Genomic DNA, 19296 nt, shown 5'->3' on the forward strand with positions numbered 1-19296 from the left:
AGACAGATCACAAATTCAGCCATGAAATAATTAGCTGCATCTATTGAAGTACCGGTGCAGCTGAGCCCATCAGCCGTTCTCCTGAAGCCACGGCCGCATCGCATTACACATCTATAGGAACCAATGGTGTTTTCACAGTCTTGTCCACCATGGCACATGTTTCCACCAAGGGAGCACTCATCAATATCTAAAACACAGACAAAGAGCAAATCAAAAGCATAGTAGGTTGTGAGAATGACAATTAACTCCCAGAATCAATGCAATGCCTGGCTACACATTTCATACCTTGGCAGGTTTTGCCATCAGCTGATATGGTGAGGCCATGCGGACAAGAACAGTAGTAGGTTCCCATGGTGTTGTGGCAGGCATGAGAACAGGGGTTCCCAACTTCACACTCATTTTCATCTGCAGCACAAAGAACACAGAAATAAACTCCAACGTAAGTACAATCAAATAGGCATATTTAAAGTGACATTAGTTATAGCTGGTATTGATGTTTTGGCATAAAAGCAGTAGCATGTGGTAGAATAGACTTCACCTGCACAGTAAGGCCCAGCAGACACCAAAGTGAAGCCATGAGGACACTGGTTGCTGCGATCACCTGGAACAAACCAGTATAAAACCACTATGAAACCCAAACTGGAAGTAAGCCAGAGTTCCTGATGACATTCCTTTGAATTAATATTTTTATCCACTTGAAAACACATTTCAAGAAGTTAGCACAATATTAAGTACCACAGAACACTGCTATTGTATTTGTAATTTATGTAATCTATAAAAGTTAAATATAATTTTAAACTTGGGCAGTACTGAAAGTATAGTTAATTTCTGATTTTTTAAATTAGAGTTTAACAAAAGTTAATATTGGAAGAAGTAGATCATTTACAATTAGATACAAAAATAAACACCTATGAAAACCTGCGTGTTTAGCCTATGTGTAACTTATTTGTGTATATGGTATTAACTATAAGTAATAAGAATTAAAAATAACAGCTTCAAAAATGTTCTGCAAAATGTAACAAAAAAAATCAATTTCTGGTAAGGAATAAGTTAGGAAACTCCCATATGTCTTCCTTCTTGAAATAGCTGCAATCAAACATTTATTACATCAGGCGCACATGATTAAAACATCATAACTCAGTAATTGGAAGGATGCTTAAAGTGCATTCAAAGCAACTACCACAATGGCCGTCTAGCTTTCCATACAAGTTTAACCTGAAAGCAGAATACAATGTGCATCTTTAAAGGACCTTGCTTTGCTCATATCCACCTTTGGTTATACTGGCTTGGATGCTATATTCCAACACTTCCTCCAGGGGGTGGTAGAGAGCACTGATGGCCGTGGCATGGAGCATTTCTACCAGGAAGGGCATCTTTTCTTTAGTGCGATCATAGGAGATAGTGTGGTTCCAGGAGTAAGGCACACTTTCCTTGTCGACGGTGAACATGCGGGTCGATAGAGCGTACAGCTCACCGGGACCGGTCTGTATGTAATCCTCTGTGTAGTCCTAAACAAATACACAGCGTTATTCAGCAGTTCATCAAAAAAAATTATTCTTTCAAAAACATCTGATATTTTAGGTTTTCATCACATGCAAGACAAACTTTACTCTCCTAATTTTATTTAAGATGTCAATATAACAAGAAGTGCAGGAAAAATAACAAATACAAGAAAAAAAAAGAATTTTAGGTTTAGTGGAAAACAGTGACGGGTAGAATACTTTAAGTGCAACAAAACAGACTTTTTGTATAACAAAATGTATTTCATCTCAGTGGTAAAATTAGTCTTCTTAGACCTTTGCTAAAAAACTGCAGCTGAAAAATGCAAACAATGTTTTAAACTATATTGACATCAACAAAATAGGAGTTTTGAGTTAATTAATGAAAAAACTTTCATGCCAGACATGAAAATATAAAAAAATGTACACTGAATTTTGTTAAATCGATAACAAAACTGATAAGTAAATTGATGTTATGATGAATAATGTAATTATCAACAACAGTTTGTTTAAAGATTCTAACTGTGATTCTAGTAGCTGCAAGAGCACATAAACTCATTTTCTCATGAACTCATTTTTTAAAGTTGTTCCTTCACTGTAAAGGAAGAGGCAAATTTATTTAAAAACACAAAAAAGCTCTTTCAGAATTTTTGCAAACAAGTTTTTTTCTTAATTTTCTCTTTAAAATAGTTGCCCTCAAACCCTGATTACCACTTACCTTGATGTTTATGTCAGCATGTGAAGGCAGCTGCAGAATATGGCCGTTAACTACAATGTCCAGAAGCAAAGCTCCATCAGAGTCCAGGCCTCGAGCAACGTGGGTCATCCTCAGGATTTCACCTAGCAGAATCCAGTCGAACTAAACTTCAGTTATCCAATTAAATTTATCCTTAATGTGTGTTTATTTGGCCATGACCAGAACCTACCTGTAGCAAACTCCACCTGTGTCTCTCGCCTGAAGACGCCGCCCGTCAAGGTGTAACCGTTAACAGCCTCTCCTATTTCCTGTGCAGTGGTCCAGTAGATGGGGTTCAGTATGGAGATGAGCTTCCTCATTGCAGGACCTTAAAGTTAAATGTTATACATTCAGTTTTACAATCAAAGTTTAAGTGAGCTATGCACCTTTGGGTGAAAATACATAAATGAAGTTGTGTATTCAAGGCTGACCTAAAGTTCTTGGTACATTTGAAATAGTGGCTTTGATGGTTTTGCTGCCCGAGTTGCTGTCAGTGATTGTGGCATTTAGGAAGGCGATGCCAAACTCAATGTCATTAATGTTTCCTATGATGCTTCCTCGAGTTTTATGAGGCCCACCTGACAAACAGAAAATGTTTATGGCTGTGAATAGTCAAGGTTTATACAGAATCACAAGAAACTTTAACAAATCAGTCACAATCTCAAAATGTAAAAATCCCACAAAATATCTCAGTGAGAGCTTAGAACCTGATGCAAAATTTACACAACAGAAATCAGTTTTTGTTGGTTTCATACCAAGAATTGTTGACCTAATTCTAATATCTACTAACTAAACATGGAACAGGCTAAATCCAATGAGTGATGAAAACAATTTTTTTTCAATCTATGTAATTGTAATGTAAATATTAATAAGAAATTCACACCAAATAAAAAATACATACAGAAAATAAAGTTGTGTTCAATAGAGTGGAATGAAAGAAGGGGCAAGTATTGCAGAAAGGCTTCAAACAAGCAAAATGGTAAAAAAAAAAAAATCACTGAAGTATTCAGAAAGAAATTCCACCAGCGCACATAAATGTCAGCTTAAAGATTTTGTAATGTCTCTTTCATAATTATTCTGACATTTGCTTCAGAATATTTACACAAGTCAATGAGAAAGAGCTTTACAGAGGCTTAATGTTAAGATGTTTTGGGAGAACTGAAAATCAGAGTGTAAGAAAGGACTCCAAAAACTTTCAAGATTCTGAGATTTAGCCAAATTAGCATCTAAGCAACGTGGGCAACTGCTCTTTCCATATGGGAAATGTAGTGAAGCTGTCATTAGCAACAAAGGCTTTTCCACAAAGTATTAATCTTCAGTACTTATTTGTGGTGCCATTTCACCTCATTTCTCATAATTTAATTTAATTTAGGGACTAATTAGTTTCTTGATTTTTTTTGTATTCGTGGGTTACTTTTCACATCTGGTGTGGACTTCATGTCAATATCCTAATTAGAAATATATGTACTGAGAATATGATTGGCATCTTCAATGCTATTTTTCCTGTCTGGATGACAACCTATTTGCATCTTAACATCCATATTTTATGCAGATAAATATGACCACATATCCAATTTTTAGATTATGTCATTACCTGGGCATGCCTGATTGTTGCACCTTGATAGCTGAGTGGGGTCACCTGGACAAGGCCGGCCACCGTTACTGGGAGGCAGGTTATTACAAAGTCGGACACGTGTCCTTTCTCCTCCGCCACAGGAAGAGGAGCATCCTCCCCATGCCTGCCATAAGCTCCAGTTACCATCCACTGCAATACATCACAAAAACAGAGGATTTCATAGCAGTCAAGTAACTGTTAATGCATGAAACCAAGACTAAGACGGTATGGTACTGACTCACCAGGACAGTCTGCAGTGCTACATTTCTGCATCTGTGAATCGGCTCCTCCACAAGCTCTCCCACCATGAGAAGGTCGAGGGTTGTCACAGGTCCTGTAGCGCCTCATCTGACCTCCGTTGCATGTCTTGCTGCAGCGGCCCCAGCTACTCCACTGTCCCCAGTTACCATTGACTGACAAACAGTGAAAATAGAGAAATAAGCCAGAGCAAAAACTCAGTTTTCTTTACAAGTGCTTTATTTTTATCATTTAAAACTCACTTGGACAGGGGTCGCCATTGCAGAAATCAGTGTGCACATCATTTCCCTCACACTTTCTGCCACCATGCTGAGGGGCGGGGCTTGCACAGAGGCGTGCCCGCTGTCTGCTCCCACCGCCACAAGAAACACTGCAAGGCCCCCAGCTCATCCATGACGACCACTTTCCATCCACTGGAGAGCACAAAAACAGAAATATTAGAGGTTCAGATTATTTATAGTGGTTGTAACAACTGTACAACCACTTTCCATCAACAGTCATGTTACATATACAGTACATTACATGTTTAAAGACTTATAGAAGCTCTGTCAGGATGGAAAATGTACAACTCCAATAAGTTTTAAAAATGTGAATATGAGTAAAATAATCTACCAGTGGAACAAGCACTTAAAAAAACAATATTAAGGAATTACTTACTTAAAACAAGTTCCTATATCTTGCTGAAAAGTTACTTGCAAGTCAGTTTTGTCTTATTTCAAGTGTAAGATATATGCATTAGAAACTATACCAAAAATACTCAGTAAGACTTTGTGTTTTTGCAGTGAAGGTCTAAGTTTACTTTAATGAGTGTCTTTATTCCAACAGCCTCTTACCAGGACAAGGTTTCTCCTTGCAGACTTGTGATTGGGTGTCTGTGCCTTCACACTGCGGGCCGTCAAATGCTGGAGGAGGGTTGTTGCACAGTCGGATCCTGGATTGTACGCCCTTACCGCAGGTCTCACTGCAGGGGCTCCATGACAGCCAAGAACCCCAGTTGCCTGTCACTAAGAAAGCAAAACAAATGATGCTGAGTGGCAAGTGTTTCTCTAAGATATAAACTCATTTAGTTTAGATATTTTAACTGTAAACCTTCTTACCTGGGCATGGTCTGATACTGCACATTATAGCTTCCACTGCCTTCCCCACACATGGCCTGCCCCTGTGCTGAGCGGGTGGGTTACTGCAGCTCCGGAGCCTCGTTTTGTTGCCCTGACCACAGGTTTGTGAACATTCCTCCCAGGGAGACCACTGTGACCAGTTGCCATCCACTTTGCAAACAACAAAAGCTTGGTTTTAGAATTTGTATTTGCACACAGACCAGAACATTTTTCAAATATTATTAATAAAGTACCTGGACATGGTTTCCCCTGACAGCTACGTGTTTCTGTGTCTGATCCTGCACAGCGGCGTCCTCCGTTAGCGGGTAAAGGAGTGTTACACTGTCTGACTCTTTTCTGGGTACCGGCGCCACAGGACACACTGCAGATGCCCCACTCAGTCCACTCAGAATATCCACCATGAACTGCAAATTAAATCACATGCACACATTCATTTTTAATTTTCCGATTTGCAAACTCAGAAACTAAAGTTAACAGTTTTTCATAATTGTACAGTACTTAAAAGTTTTTACCAAGTGTAAATAAGTGGAATAATAATCGGCATCTTACCGCGAACAGTGAGAGTAACGCTGACCACCACTGATCCGAGTAAGTTCCTGGCTACACATTCATATTCAGATGTGTCCTCCTTTTGGGCGCTGGTGATCCGGAGGGAGCCATTAGACAGGGTGGAGAAGCGGTCATTTGCCAGCAGGGGACGTGCATGTTGGGTCCACTCTATCATGGGTCCTGGCTCACCATCTGCTTTACAGCTAAGAACCACTGTGGTACCTGCATCCACAACCGTTCCGACTGGCTCCAAAGTTATAACCGGTGCCCCTGATTGGAGAGGACGCACCTGTTAAATTAACTCTCCCAATGACTCTTCTTTTCATTTTCTTCACAAATTAAATGTTATTTCAGCTACACTGGAGTGAAAAAGGCAAAAGCTTACTCTGAAGTGTAAGGGTGACGCTTCTTTCCACAACCCCAGCATCATTTGTTGCTACACACATGTAGCTGCCCGCATCTTCACTCTGTCAAATGCATTTTAAAGAAATACATATTTTGCATCTATTCATGCTACAACAATAAACGCCAATGTATTGCTGTTTCTCAGTTAGGCCACACATTTTCCATTTTCTAATTTTTGAAATATGATCACTCAACAGTGTTCCATGAGCTCTTACAACTTGGGATATTGTTTTGCAACCTAACCCTTGTTTAAAATTCTCTTCCTTGGTATTAATGATGCATTTTGTTCAAAAATGAATCTCTGACCAGTTGGATTCATTCTGGACTCTAAAAACTGATTAGATTATATGTGAAGGCAGTTGGTTGTCCTGGATTTTATTTAGGGGATCTGAAAAAGTGGGTGAATGAAAATGTGTGCTAAGCTTTTTTATAGAAAAAAGAAAAGTTGATAAACCACGTATCCCTTTCACTCAGATTTATACTTTTGATCTACATTTTGTATATTATAATAAAACACATTAATATTTGTTCTTTTAAATTGGCAAAATGTAAAAACGTTTTGCAAAGCACAGTACATCCTCAGCTACATTTTTTACAGGTGTCATTTCCTACCACTGTGCCGTAGATGGCCAGGGAGCCGTTATCTAGCTGACGGATTCGGTTGTTGATCCGGATGTTTATGCCATTTTTGCTCCACTGGATAGTTGGCAGCGGGTCGCCTCGAACCTCACAGTTCAGGATGGCATTACCACCAAGAGGTTCAATTCGGTTGGCGTGAAGGTCCCCATCAATTATTGGAGGCTCTGGAGAATACATTGTTAAGATATATTTACTAGAATTTATTAGAAGACAAAACTGAAAGATGCACATTTTAGGAGAGTCAACGTGTGCTTCATGCAATATAAAAATAGACACTACTGTTAAAGGGAATATACACATTTCTATCAATATTTGTCATTGTAATTAAACCACAAACATGATTTTTTTCACCATTTTCCATAACTATTAAATGATCCATTCACAAAAATCTATTAATTCTCCCATTGTAAAAGTGTGATATTTTTCTTAGTTGTAAAAATTAAACCTAGTATCAAAATTAGTTTTCTTTAACTATAAAACTAAGGTATAAAACCTAATATGCTATCTTTTTTCAAAGAACCTAGAATGTATTGTTCCATCACACACATGTTGGGGTGAAAATGTCTCCTTGGATTGCAAAGTTATTGTTTTTGGATTACCCCAAAAACTGGACTTTAACTTCAGCCTCCACAAGCAACTAATCTAGATTCTTTACTTGCAACCTTTTAACAGAACCTCACTTCAAAAACTCAGAACAACCCCTTTATGAATGTTTCATAAGAGTCTGGTTTACCTTTTACATAGACGAACCCCAGGGACTTGATAGTCCCCACTCTGTTTTCAGCTACACATGTGTAGGTACCAGTGTCTTCTTTACTTACTCTCTCTATCACAAGCTCACTGTGACCATTCACATGATTATAGTGGACTACAGCAGTGGGACAAGCACAAAGAAAACACATTTAAAGATGATGAAATACAAAGAAACATCTAAATAAAAAATATGACGATACCAACCAAGCTATCGTAATTTTGTAATAAATCATACCTGGGATATTTTTGTTGTTCATGATCCATTTAATGGTGGGTGTTGGGATTCCACTGACACCACAGGTCAGCACGAGTCGCTCTCCTTTGTTGAGAGAAACGTCTATGAGCAGTTTGGTGAAGGAGGGGTGCGTATGAACCGACAGCGTCACCGTCCAGCTGTCCTCCCCGACTGAATTCGTTGCGACACAAGTATAACTGCCGGCATCTTCAGGCTGGTATATTATTTTGTTTAAAAACACAACATTCTTGTTAACCCACAAATATGCATAAGAACTTGTGTGAAGAGATGAGTAAAAACACAAACATTTCCAGTTAAGCCTGGTCTGTGTGTTTTCATACCTGAGCACTGTCAATAATCAGCTCCCCAGATGGCAGGATGGTGAACTCCCCTCGGCTTTCACTGAGAGGATTCCTGTCTTTTTTCCAGGACAGTTCGGGTTGTGGGATACCCTCCGCCACACACATCAGCTGAACCTGACTTTTTTCCACAACAACTACCTCCTGTTTTCCTCCACTGATAGAAGGAGGAACTATAACATAATAATAAAAAAGGACAAGAATGCATTTCCTTTTACTTTTGCAAAAGTAAAAATCTGATGTTTACTTTGTGCACGTGGTTACTAGAAAACCACGTGCACCGCTCATCTCTTAGCAACAGATTAACAACAAATATGGTTATTGTTAAAAAAAACATAATATTTCCTCTGCTCTTTTGAAATACTACTTATCTTATTCTACTTAAGAATTGTGTAGTTGGTGAATATTGCAGAAAAGTGAAAATGTTTTTCTTTGGTCATTGGTGGTAAAAATCGGACTTATACTTCGTGGCAGTTTGTTACCAGAAAAAAAAAACGCTCATCTCTTAACACCAAATTAATAATAAGTAATATTATTGTTTATAAAATATAAGCTCTTTTGAAAGACTGCTTATCTTATTCCACTTAAGAATTGTGCAGTTGGTGAATTTTGCAGAAAAGTTCATCTTTTTTTTTGTGGTGGTAAAAATCTAAAAATCCAGCTAGGAATCAGATATAAAACATAAAAGCAACACAAAGTATTTTTATCTCTGAATAATAACGTTAAGTTTCCAACTTACTCTGTACAGTAAGTGTCATATCCAAGCTGTCAGTGCCGGCAGGATTGGCAGCAGTGCAAGTGTATCTTCCAGCATCACTCTGCTGAACGAAGGCGATCTGGAGGGATCCTGAGCTGAGCAGCCGCTGGTGTCCGGAGTCACTCAGCAGCTGCCCGTCTTTGTGCCATGTGATGGAGGGTGGAGGAGATCCTGCAGCTTCGCAATGAAGAGTCACAGAGGAGTCCAAAAGTGCAAGTAACTCCTGTGTCTCTGAACGGATCACTGGAGTAACTGCAAACAGAAAGTTCATTTACTCAGACATTAGAAAGTGTGATCAGAAAACTAATGGTATAACAATGCCTCCATTGATTAAAGATATTATTTGTTCAAATATAGAGTACATCTGCTAGAGATTTCTGTGAGAAATGTGAAAGTTAGCTGTTTTAATCAACATCGTAATTAGGCGTCACCCACCTTGCACTCTGAGTTTGGTCTTGCCCAGTGCAGTGCCTGCAGGGTTTTGTGCTACACAAATGAAAGTCCCAGAATCTGCTAGAGACGCCTTGGAGATCTGGAGACTTCCATCAGGAAGTATTGTGTAACCTCCACCTAAAGCAAATCAAGAAATTTATGTCTGTGCTAAATGTGGAGTAGAGAAGAAAATGCAGGTCTAAAGTTTTTGACAAAAGAAAATCTGCCAGGTATTTGCATTCAGTGTACTCCAATACTGGTGAATAAAATAAAATTCCTGTTTGGGAAGCAACATCAATTTGTGTGTAATGTATTGTCATGATAAATCCAGGTGTTCTGTGAAGGTCTCAAAAGGTTTACTAGAGAACAATAGTGAATAAACGACCTGATGAAGACTGAGGAACACACCAGTGGATTGCAGTGAGGTCAGGGGATAAAATTACAGAGAAGTTTAAAACAGGGTCATGATTCAAAACTATATCGCAAGCTTTAAACTTGTCATGGAAAACAGTTCAGTCCATCATCAAATAATGGAAACTGTATTTCACAATTGTGAACCTGCCAAAAAATGTCTGTCTACTGAAAACTTAAGAGTTCAGTCAGGGAAAGCATTAATTAGAGAAGAGGACAGGTGACCCATGGGAACTTTGGAGGAGCTACAGGGATCGACAATTCAGATGGGGATATCAGATTACTGATTAATCTGATCAGTTATTAGTTGTGCAGTGCAGTAATCAGGGCATCATTAATATAATCAGGAGTATTGTCATGAAAACTTACAGAAAAACAGAAAGAAAGGATGAAAACTTACATAACCTCTCAATAAAAACATTATAGTTTCTGGTGGTAATTCACAAAATGTGAAAATATCTCCAGGGGTATTAATATTTTTGTATGGCACTGTCGAAGATGTGATTACCAGTGGCAGGTATGTTGATGCCCTCCTTCTGCCAGGTAATGGAGGGTCTGGGTGAGCCTGTGGCTCTGCAGGGCAAAGTAATGGTGCTATTGTAGATCACATCCAGTGTGGAGGGATGGGACTGGATCACTGGCAGTTCTGAAGAGACGAACAGAGAAAAGAAGATACTCATCATCCGTCATATTTTACAGTAAAAGTGTTTTTTAGTTTTACAGTTGATACTTTGAGTGTAATTATGACTGCCTTGAGTCCAACTTTGAAAAAGTTTTGCAAACTGATTTTGAGTAATATTTGCAGTATTGTTTGACTTCTCAATAATTTGATAGGCTTCATGGAGCCCTATCACACTTAAAAATGTAGCTCATGAACACATAATATTGATTTCTTGCATAGAAAACCAACAGCTTATGCCTTATTTGAAGAATTTGTGTTTGTATTGTGTATTAACTTCATTAATAAAGTACTTATAAAGATATAGCTTGTTACAGTCTGCATACCCTGCACTGTTAGCTGCACATGTCGGTGGGTGGAGCCAGCAATATTTTTGGCCATGCAGGTGTAGCGTCCAGCATGACTGAGCTGAGCAGCAGGGATATGTACTTGACCTGAAGGAAGATAAAGACAACACAAATAAACCGATATGCTTCACATCAGTTACAAAAGTTCAGATGAATCATAACTAACAAGCATTTAAAATGACATAAAGCATAAGTAATTTAGTGGACTAATATTGAAATGTTTAGCTAAAATTATAGAATATGTTTTGAATAAATAAAAGTTTAACCTGATGGCAAAATGTTGTATCCTTCTCCTTTATTAAGAAGCTTCACGCCACCTTTGCTCCAGTGGACTGCAGGTGCAGGCACCCCAGTTGCAGTACAAGCAATAACCACCGGGGACAGTCTTGTAACAACTATATCTGTGGGTTCATCTGCTATAGATGGAGGAACTAGGACAACAAATTATTTTGTGGAATTAAAAAAAATAAATCTTACGTTTTAATTAACCGCATACAAAACTCATTCAAAATAATGACAAGAATGATGATACCTAAACAATAGTTTTTCTCACCAATAACTGAAAGAGCAATGAATCTGGATTCCTCTCCAGCTTCATTAGAAACCACACATTTGTACTCTGCAGTGTCCTCCACTGTAGGAGCTATAATCACCAAGGAGCCTGATGATAGCAATCTAAAAAATAATTAGGACAAATAAATATTTTTAAGAAAACATATGGTAAGACGTTTTACCTAACTACAACCTAAATCTGGAATGAATATTCCTCAGTGTGTCAATGAGTGACTGACTGAATGTAGTGCAAAGTGCTTTGGGGTCCTCTGGACTTAATACAGAGCTATAAAATACAGGCCATTTACCATAAATACTTTGAAAACAAACTACAAAAAAGTATTCATGCACTCTTGACTTTCCCACATTTATTTTATGAGGATTTTATGTGAAAGAGCTACAATATGAAATATAATGTTGAAGTACGGACAAAAGGATCCATGTTTTTCTTTCTTTTTTACAAATAAAAATCAAAGCCTCTTGGGGCATGATTGTTCCACCTTTTCACATCTAAAGGCAGACATTTTTGAACACTCTTTCCTGCAAAAGAGCTCAAAATCAGCCGGGTTGGTTAGAAAGTAGCATTAGGTCTGGAATGTGACTCGGCCAACCGTACACATAAAAATGATTTAACCTAAATTATTCCATTGCAGCTCAGAGTGTGTTTTAAGCTGGAAGGTAAAACGCTGTGCCAGTTTTTTTGTAGGTTTCATCAGACCAGAGCACCTTCTTCTATGTGTTTACTATGTTCCCTGGTGGATAAACTTTACTTTGGACATTTTATAGTTTCCTGAACCAACCATAAACATTTTTGCCACTCTTCCATTATGGCCAGCTTTGTTAAGTGCACAAGCAAAAGTCATGCTGTTCTCCAATCTGAGCTGTGTATTTCTGGAGCTTCTCCAGAGTTTTTATGAGCCGTTTGGATACTTGTCTGATTAATACATTTTTATGATGTCCTGTAAGTTTTGGTGGACAATTATGGTTTGGTAAATTCCATTTGTAAAACACTATTTTCTATTCCCATAAGATTGAATGAACAGCATACTGTATTTTAAGATTTACAAATCTGGGGCTTCTTTTATTGTTAATCTAATCCTAATCCTGCTTTAAAATACACACATGCAAACTGTGTTTATAAATTGGAGGCCTCCCATTGGCAGTTGGTTGCTTTAATTTTATTTAGAAATATCAGAGTAAGGGAGCTGAGTATTAGTGCCTGAAACACACACTACAATTTTATTTACCAGATATGTAAAACAATGTACATTTTTTTACTATGTACTTCAAAGCTACACCTTATTCTGATGTGCACAATGAATCCACCAAAGCTTGTAGTTATATTCTGACAAAATGTGAAAAAGTTCAAGAGGTATGAATACTTTTGCAAAGAACAGTAAATCCCAAAACCCCTTTCACACAACATGCAAAGAGATACATGGTTTAAAAAAGATTTATGTTTTACAAATGAGTAAAGATTGGTAGGAAACCTGAATAGACCTGTACATGTTCTGATTCTGCTCAGTACTGATGGTTCGACCATTCTTCAGCCAGTTGACGGTGGGTTTGGGAATGCCGGTGGCCTCACAGGGTAAGGTGGTCTGAACGTTGACAATTACCGTCACATTGGTGCGACTGCTTGTGATAGAAGGAGGAACTACAAGATGAGAGGAAAAAAATGATAGTGACTACAGCTCTGCTTAGCGATGCTTTGTTCATGCATAGCTATCACTCACCATAAACTTGAAGATCGACTCTCTTGCGCTGTGTACCAGCCTGATTTGTTGCCATGCACAGGTAGCGCCCGGTGTCCGTCACCTGAGCTGAGGGGATGTCTAAAGATCCATCCTCTGCAAATGTATATCTGGATAAATATTAACAAATTAGACATTGATCTGGACATTAAAATATTGTAATATATTCACAAGAAGATGGTTTAGGATAAATACAGAACCCAAGAACATGTTCTACCTGGGGTTATTTTCTGCTATTATTGCTCCATTTTTCCTCCAGGTGACTCGAGGCGGTGGCACGCCGCTTACCACACATTCAAGAGTCGCTGGCTTGTTGATGTGTGCCACCACCATCTGAGAGCCGTCCTTAATAGTTGGAGGTACTGATAGGATAGATGTTCATATTACCAAATAGTTTGACTTTTCATAAGACAAAATGTCCAATTTTATTGTGATTTGTTTTTGTTTACTTCTTAATGTCTCAAACGATTGTTTTTATTTACCATTAACAGTCAGGTTAAACAGTCGAGTGGTCTTGCCCGCGATGTTACTCGCCACACAGGTGTACTGAGCTCTGTCCGATAGAGCCGCCATGTTGATTTGTAAATAGCGTCCACTGGACAGAATACGGAGCCGTGGTGATTTCTACACGTGTGAAAGACATGAATACAAATGTAAGTCAGAGTATGCATTGTATATTTGACATCAATACATAGTTTCTAGTCCACTTGTACTAATATTACAAATTTTTATGGCTATGCTAATACATTGTGGTTCTCTATTAAGGTACAAACTAACGAAGAATGATTCTATTCTATCCTATTCTATTCTATTCTAGTAATGGTTTTAGCTACTGACCTGGAGTAGTGTGCCATCCTTGAGCCAGGTCAAAGTTGGAGGTGGAACAGCATCAGACTTGCACTCCAGAGTTACCTGACCCTTCTGCAGCACTGACAGATGCTGAGTTGTGCTTTCTCCAGATATGTTAGGGGGAACTGAGAGGAACAACAGCAACAAAAAAGGCCAGATGCTATTTATAAATACAATTTTAAGGCTTTTGTTTAAATATTGAAAATTGTAGCCATAGTTTTCATCAAACAAAAGCAAGCAAATAAATTTCTGTAAATAATTGGGTTTTTTTAATAATATCTATATACTGGTGAAGGTTGGCGGTAAACCACTGAGCAATAGACCAAATATCAACACTGATGCAACACCTAGATCTCATTGAGACATAAGTTAATGTTACAAACTAATTTAATAATTTTTTAGTTGTGATATTGTTGTAAAACCAGTGCCTGTTAAAAATTTACAAGAGTAGTGTTGATATGACAAGAAATTAGCATTGTATACTATTGAATTGAGTAATAATCACATTAATCTGAATTATCATTAAACATGCTTCCATTAATGTAATTACAATTATAATAAAAGCAGTTCCAGTTGTAGTTGAAGAAACCCAGTACTAAGACACTCGATACCGGCCGCACCGTTCAGAAGTGTGGTCAATGTTGTTCTGATCGGTAATTATGAATTTTACTGAGCAATCAATATTTTGTTTTTATTAAAAAAACAATTTTTTGTTTCTGATGATATGCAGATAGCATATTTTTAGTGTACTGCCTGTATGCTTTGGATAAACGTGTGTTGTTTCTGTCCACTGTCATATTCACCTCTATCCTCTCAATGTTTGGATTTTTTCTTAAAATTGTAAATTTATTGAAGACTCAAAACAACACAGTAGCTAAAATACTCACCATGCACTCGAACCAGGAAATCTTTGTCATCATCTCCTGCTGGACTGTTTGCTAAGCAGCTGTATCTGCCTGTGTCCTCCAGCTGTGGGGGAAAAAGTTAATTTTTAAATTTTTTTTACAATAATACAACATATACTGTTACAAAAACAGGTAGGATTTTACAGTTTAAGCCTGGGGAGACCCACCTGTGCTGCGGTAACATGGAGTATCTCTCCCCCACGGAGGAGATGAAGGTTTTCTGTCTGTGGAAGTGGCCGTTCGTCCTTCAGCCAGGTCAAAGTGGGTGTTGGAATACCAGTGGCCTCACAGAGTAACTCCAGGACATTATTCACCACTACAGAAACCTCTACTGGTTGATCAGAGCTCCTGATGCGTGGAGGATCTGAAAAAGTAAGAAAAATGAAGCTAAAACAAAAGCTGAAAATAAAAAATAGAAGCTAGAGAATGAAGTTTGCCTTCCAGAACTTACCCAGAACTTTTAGGTTAAAATTGCGGCTTGCTTGGCCAGCATTGTTATTAGCCACGCAACTGTAGCGTCCTGTGTCATTCACTTGGGTCTGGCTGAACTGTAAGGTGGTGTTAAAGCTGAGGAGACTGATTCTGTGGTCAGCGGTTAAAGTTTCTCCATCTCTGAGCCAGGAAATGGTAGGAGTTGGGCTCCCATCAGCAATACAGAGCAATGATGCCAAATTTCCTCTGATGACAGTCATATCTTCTGTGGTTCCTGCTCCTTCCAGACCAGGAGGAACTGACGGTGAAAATTTAAAAGCTCATTACTGGCCAGCTCTTCATTTCGCCTTGAAAAACCGTATGAAAGAATACACTTACCGTGAACCTGTAGATTATACTGTCTGTTGTCCACTCCTGCTCTGTTAGATGCCACACATGTATAGCTTCCCCCATCAGACACTTGGATTCGGTTTATCCTGGTACACGAAGGGACAAAATGGTGCATCATGAACACTTTCCTATCTACAAGTGACTACACTGTAGTTCAAAAGTTTGTACAGTAAATATATCCACAACCCTTGAACTTTTTTGTGTTCGATACATTACAAAATACCAACAAGCCTAAGTTTTGAGTATTGTATGTCTATTTTTTGTCAAAGAACAACAGAATGGAACAAAGGACAAAGGCAACCACCTACCTTCAAAATTAATCTAAATAGCATCTGTGTGTAATTTAAAGCTGCAGTATGTAATTTTATAAAAATTATGTTTTTTATTTTTTTTACATATTTGTTAAAGCTATGTTGTGACAGTAGGGTATGAGACAAATAATTTCTGAAAAAACAAAAATCTAGCTTCTCTGGTTCCTTGTGCCAAAATGTGAAAAAATTCAAATGACATGAAACTTTTCCAAGGCATTGGAAACCCATTATTTCATGATTAAAGCTTTTACATAAACACATTCTAAGATAAGAGCTCTTTTTACAAATATATTAAACACAATATTTCAGACAATGTTTTAGGAAAAAATCCCCAGAAAACTAATAATCCTGACTGCCTTCTTTATGTTCCCTGACCATTGACCCACCGGAGCACTTGTCCAGCAGAGAGAAGTCGTATGTTAGAGGAGACTGGGAGAGGCAGCCCGTTCCTCAACCAGTTCAGTTGTGGCCGAGGTGACCCAGTAGCAACACATTCAATACTGACAGAGCTGTGCAGAACTGCGGTCAGATCCTCACTGCTGCCGAGAATGGATGGAGGAACTGAAAGAAGACAAATTTGAGATCAAGCAATAGATTAGATATACACTTTGAGTTTAAGATAAAGAATTAAACCCACCATATACATGTAAATGAAATATTCTGTCCTCTTCTCCGGCAGCATTGGAGGCCACACAAGTGTACTTTCCACTGACAGCAGGGTCCGCTTGGGTCACAATTAGAGTATTAGCATGTGGACTGACCCTAGAGGAAAAGACAGAGATGTTTTACATTTTTAACACCTTAAAGGCAGAGTAAGGTGCCTTTAAGCTGACTTTAAGTAAACACCGTAAACTTTAAAAACTCTGTTTTCAAAAAGAATTTGGAAAACAGAATATTCCAAATTACTATTTGGAAGAACTTTCAAGTTTTTATTGAAAGTGCCTTTGAGAGTACTATGCTTTCATTAATATGATACTTTCCTCAATTCATCCTTAAGTATTGTTGCCAAACAAGATTTGCAAAACCTACAACGTCAGTGCAAAGTAATAGAAAACTAATTCCATTTTGTATAACATGGGTTAATAACATTTAACCCATGTTATGGTTAAATGCAGAGCATTCAGAATTTTACAACAGATTTTTATTTTTAAGAAAGAAAAACCCAAACCCCTAAAAACTACTCTAAATACTTATTTTGATGATTGTTTTTAATAATTATGGTAATTTAGGTCTGGTAAACCTGTCCCACTCATGGTGTGATTTGACAAGTCCACAAAGTTTCTGTGTATGCCACAAAGTTAAATGTGTGGGAGGACAAAGCAAGTTTATTTCCTCAAAGCTACACATCTTCCTGCATCAAGTGCAGTAAGCCATACTGTGAATTACTGTAATCTGTCTGGAGCATAAGGGTGTAAAAGTTCAGACAGGCAGGCTAATGACATACTACCAAGGCTAATCAAACCTGGAGGGTGTACATTTAAGTACCTGAGACCTTTGAGTTCTGTATTGTTGATGGCTTCTCCATCTTTCAACCACTGGATTGTTGGAGTCGGGATTCCCTGAGCTTCACAGACAAGCTCAATGCTCTCATTAACGAGGACTCCCATCTCCCTGGGCATTTCTGATCCAGAGATACTGGGTGGGACTAAGAAGAAATGATTAAGTTAATTACAAAACAGCTGACAGATATGAAAATGTTTGCTGTGATAACAGAAACTATTACATTTATACTTTTAAGCTATTCTCCGAAAGGATTCCAATCAGCCTAAGGCTCATAGTAATGATGTTTATGTACCTTGTATAGTGAGGTGGTAACTCTTGTGTGCTTTGCCCTCAACATTAGAGGCCACACATGTGAATGTCCCACTGTCAGAAAGTTGCAGCCGTGCTATCTGTAGTTTGCTGCCTCCTGAGAAGATGTTCATCTCCAGAGACTCAGAGTTCTCTAAGGGAAATACAAAGTTTCCATAATTGTGATTATGCACATCATCAGACAAAGCATTGATTGTTTTAGGTCTGTTAGGATTATGGCATTTATATTTACTAAATCCAGGAGTAATACCTAAGATGTTTTGAGAATCTTTTATTTCTGTCTTTGAGTTAAAAAGTTTAGATGTTACATTTTCCTTAGCATTTAGTGCTACTGATTATTAACCTGTACGACTTAAGTCATACATTGTCTGGATATATTCGCAGTACCTATAGTGTGTCCATTTTTCAGCCACGTGAGACTGGGTGGAGGGATTCCAGTAGCATCACAAGTGAAAGCAACTGGGTTGCTGATAGTTTCCACAACATTCTCCTCTGCTGGGCCATCGATACTGGGAGGAACTGAAGAGTTAGAACTATTTGTTATTGTGCCGCAAATGAAAAAAACACTTTCAAACATCTGCTATAGCTGTTTTTGAAACATATGGATTGATAATTATTGTGTAAGACTCTACCATGAATATTCAAGTTGAAGTTCTTGTTCACTTGACCAGCAACATTTGAGGCCATGCAGACATACTGGCCTGTATCAGACACCTGCAGAAAATAAACTGTTGCATAAAAACTTTGCATATTTTTGCAAATACAAATGATCCCTGCACATTTAAGAGGCATTAAACAGTGTCTTGCAAAATAATTAATGCCCTTTGAACTTTCAGATTTAAGAATGTATATTCATAAACATTATACATTCAATCTGAATTAACTTGAGCTACCTTGCACAGAAAAATGCACACAAATGTAAGTCTCTACATGTACAAACCATAGGACTTAAAGCTCTAATTATGCAAAAGGTAGTTCTACAAAGTAGGAACCCAGGGGAGCTAAATACAAATGCATGTCACAGTTTTTTCATTTTTATTTGTGAAACATTTTAAGATCCATGTATTCTTTTCCTTCCACATCAGTTACATACTACTTTGTGTTGGTTTATCACATAAGATCCAATGAAATACAACAAAACTTAAGGTTGCAATGTAGCAAAATGTGGGACATTGCAAGGGATGTGCATACTTCTGCAAGGTACTGCTTTGAAGTAAGTATTTACTCTGATTCCATAATTAATAGAAAAAAGAAGCCGGCATTGTTTGTGTCACCTCAGAGCGTTTGATCTGAAGCATTTGTCCCCCTGGCAGAATATGTATGTTTGTTGTTTCTGTCACCACTCTGCCATTCCTGTACCAGGTGATAATGGGAGGAGGGACAGCGTTGGACTCACACTCCAAAGTTACAGATTTCCCAACAAGAACATTAACCTCCACAGGCACGTCTCCGCTGTTGCCCCGGATACTCGGCGGTACTGGTGAGGCACGGAAGTTGAG

General features: G+C 38.2%; 1 protein-coding gene across 1 annotated transcript in view; it reads right to left on the reverse strand.

Moving 5' to 3' along the window:
- hmcn1 (hemicentin 1) overlaps positions 1 to 19296 on the reverse strand; it is an 83286-nt gene that overhangs the window by 6200 nt on the left and 57790 nt on the right. The window contains exons 60-100 of the mRNA XM_028027512.1: positions 19072 to 19274; positions 18430 to 18511; positions 18185 to 18316; positions 17781 to 17930; positions 17471 to 17630; positions 16623 to 16747; positions 16372 to 16546; positions 15663 to 15760; positions 15304 to 15582; positions 15020 to 15216; positions 14835 to 14916; positions 13936 to 14072; positions 13581 to 13722; positions 13316 to 13460; positions 13081 to 13208; positions 12845 to 13001; positions 11346 to 11467; positions 11059 to 11223; positions 10772 to 10879; positions 10275 to 10412; positions 9359 to 9493; positions 8906 to 9175; positions 8149 to 8339; positions 7808 to 8021; positions 7553 to 7687; positions 6793 to 6983; positions 6161 to 6242; positions 5776 to 6045; positions 5460 to 5630; positions 5206 to 5376; positions 4942 to 5112; positions 4351 to 4521; positions 4093 to 4263; positions 3830 to 4000; positions 2667 to 2813; positions 2426 to 2563; positions 2218 to 2339; positions 1271 to 1508; positions 539 to 601; positions 286 to 405; positions 53 to 187 (exon numbers count right to left, since the gene is read on the reverse strand). Coding sequence (XP_027883313.1) covers positions 53 to 187; positions 286 to 405; positions 539 to 601; positions 1271 to 1508; positions 2218 to 2339; positions 2426 to 2563; positions 2667 to 2813; positions 3830 to 4000; positions 4093 to 4263; positions 4351 to 4521; positions 4942 to 5112; positions 5206 to 5376; positions 5460 to 5630; positions 5776 to 6045; positions 6161 to 6242; positions 6793 to 6983; positions 7553 to 7687; positions 7808 to 8021; positions 8149 to 8339; positions 8906 to 9175; positions 9359 to 9493; positions 10275 to 10412; positions 10772 to 10879; positions 11059 to 11223; positions 11346 to 11467; positions 12845 to 13001; positions 13081 to 13208; positions 13316 to 13460; positions 13581 to 13722; positions 13936 to 14072; positions 14835 to 14916; positions 15020 to 15216; positions 15304 to 15582; positions 15663 to 15760; positions 16372 to 16546; positions 16623 to 16747; positions 17471 to 17630; positions 17781 to 17930; positions 18185 to 18316; positions 18430 to 18511; positions 19072 to 19274 — 6402 coding nt within the window. The remainder of the gene's footprint in view (positions 1 to 52; positions 188 to 285; positions 406 to 538; positions 602 to 1270; positions 1509 to 2217; positions 2340 to 2425; positions 2564 to 2666; positions 2814 to 3829; positions 4001 to 4092; positions 4264 to 4350; positions 4522 to 4941; positions 5113 to 5205; positions 5377 to 5459; positions 5631 to 5775; positions 6046 to 6160; positions 6243 to 6792; positions 6984 to 7552; positions 7688 to 7807; positions 8022 to 8148; positions 8340 to 8905; positions 9176 to 9358; positions 9494 to 10274; positions 10413 to 10771; positions 10880 to 11058; positions 11224 to 11345; positions 11468 to 12844; positions 13002 to 13080; positions 13209 to 13315; positions 13461 to 13580; positions 13723 to 13935; positions 14073 to 14834; positions 14917 to 15019; positions 15217 to 15303; positions 15583 to 15662; positions 15761 to 16371; positions 16547 to 16622; positions 16748 to 17470; positions 17631 to 17780; positions 17931 to 18184; positions 18317 to 18429; positions 18512 to 19071; positions 19275 to 19296) is intronic.

Source organism: Xiphophorus couchianus, chromosome 9 (assembly GCF_001444195.1).
Source record: "Xiphophorus couchianus chromosome 9, X_couchianus-1.0, whole genome shotgun sequence".
Classification (NCBI taxonomy): Eukaryota; Metazoa; Chordata; class Actinopteri; order Cyprinodontiformes; family Poeciliidae; genus Xiphophorus; species Xiphophorus couchianus.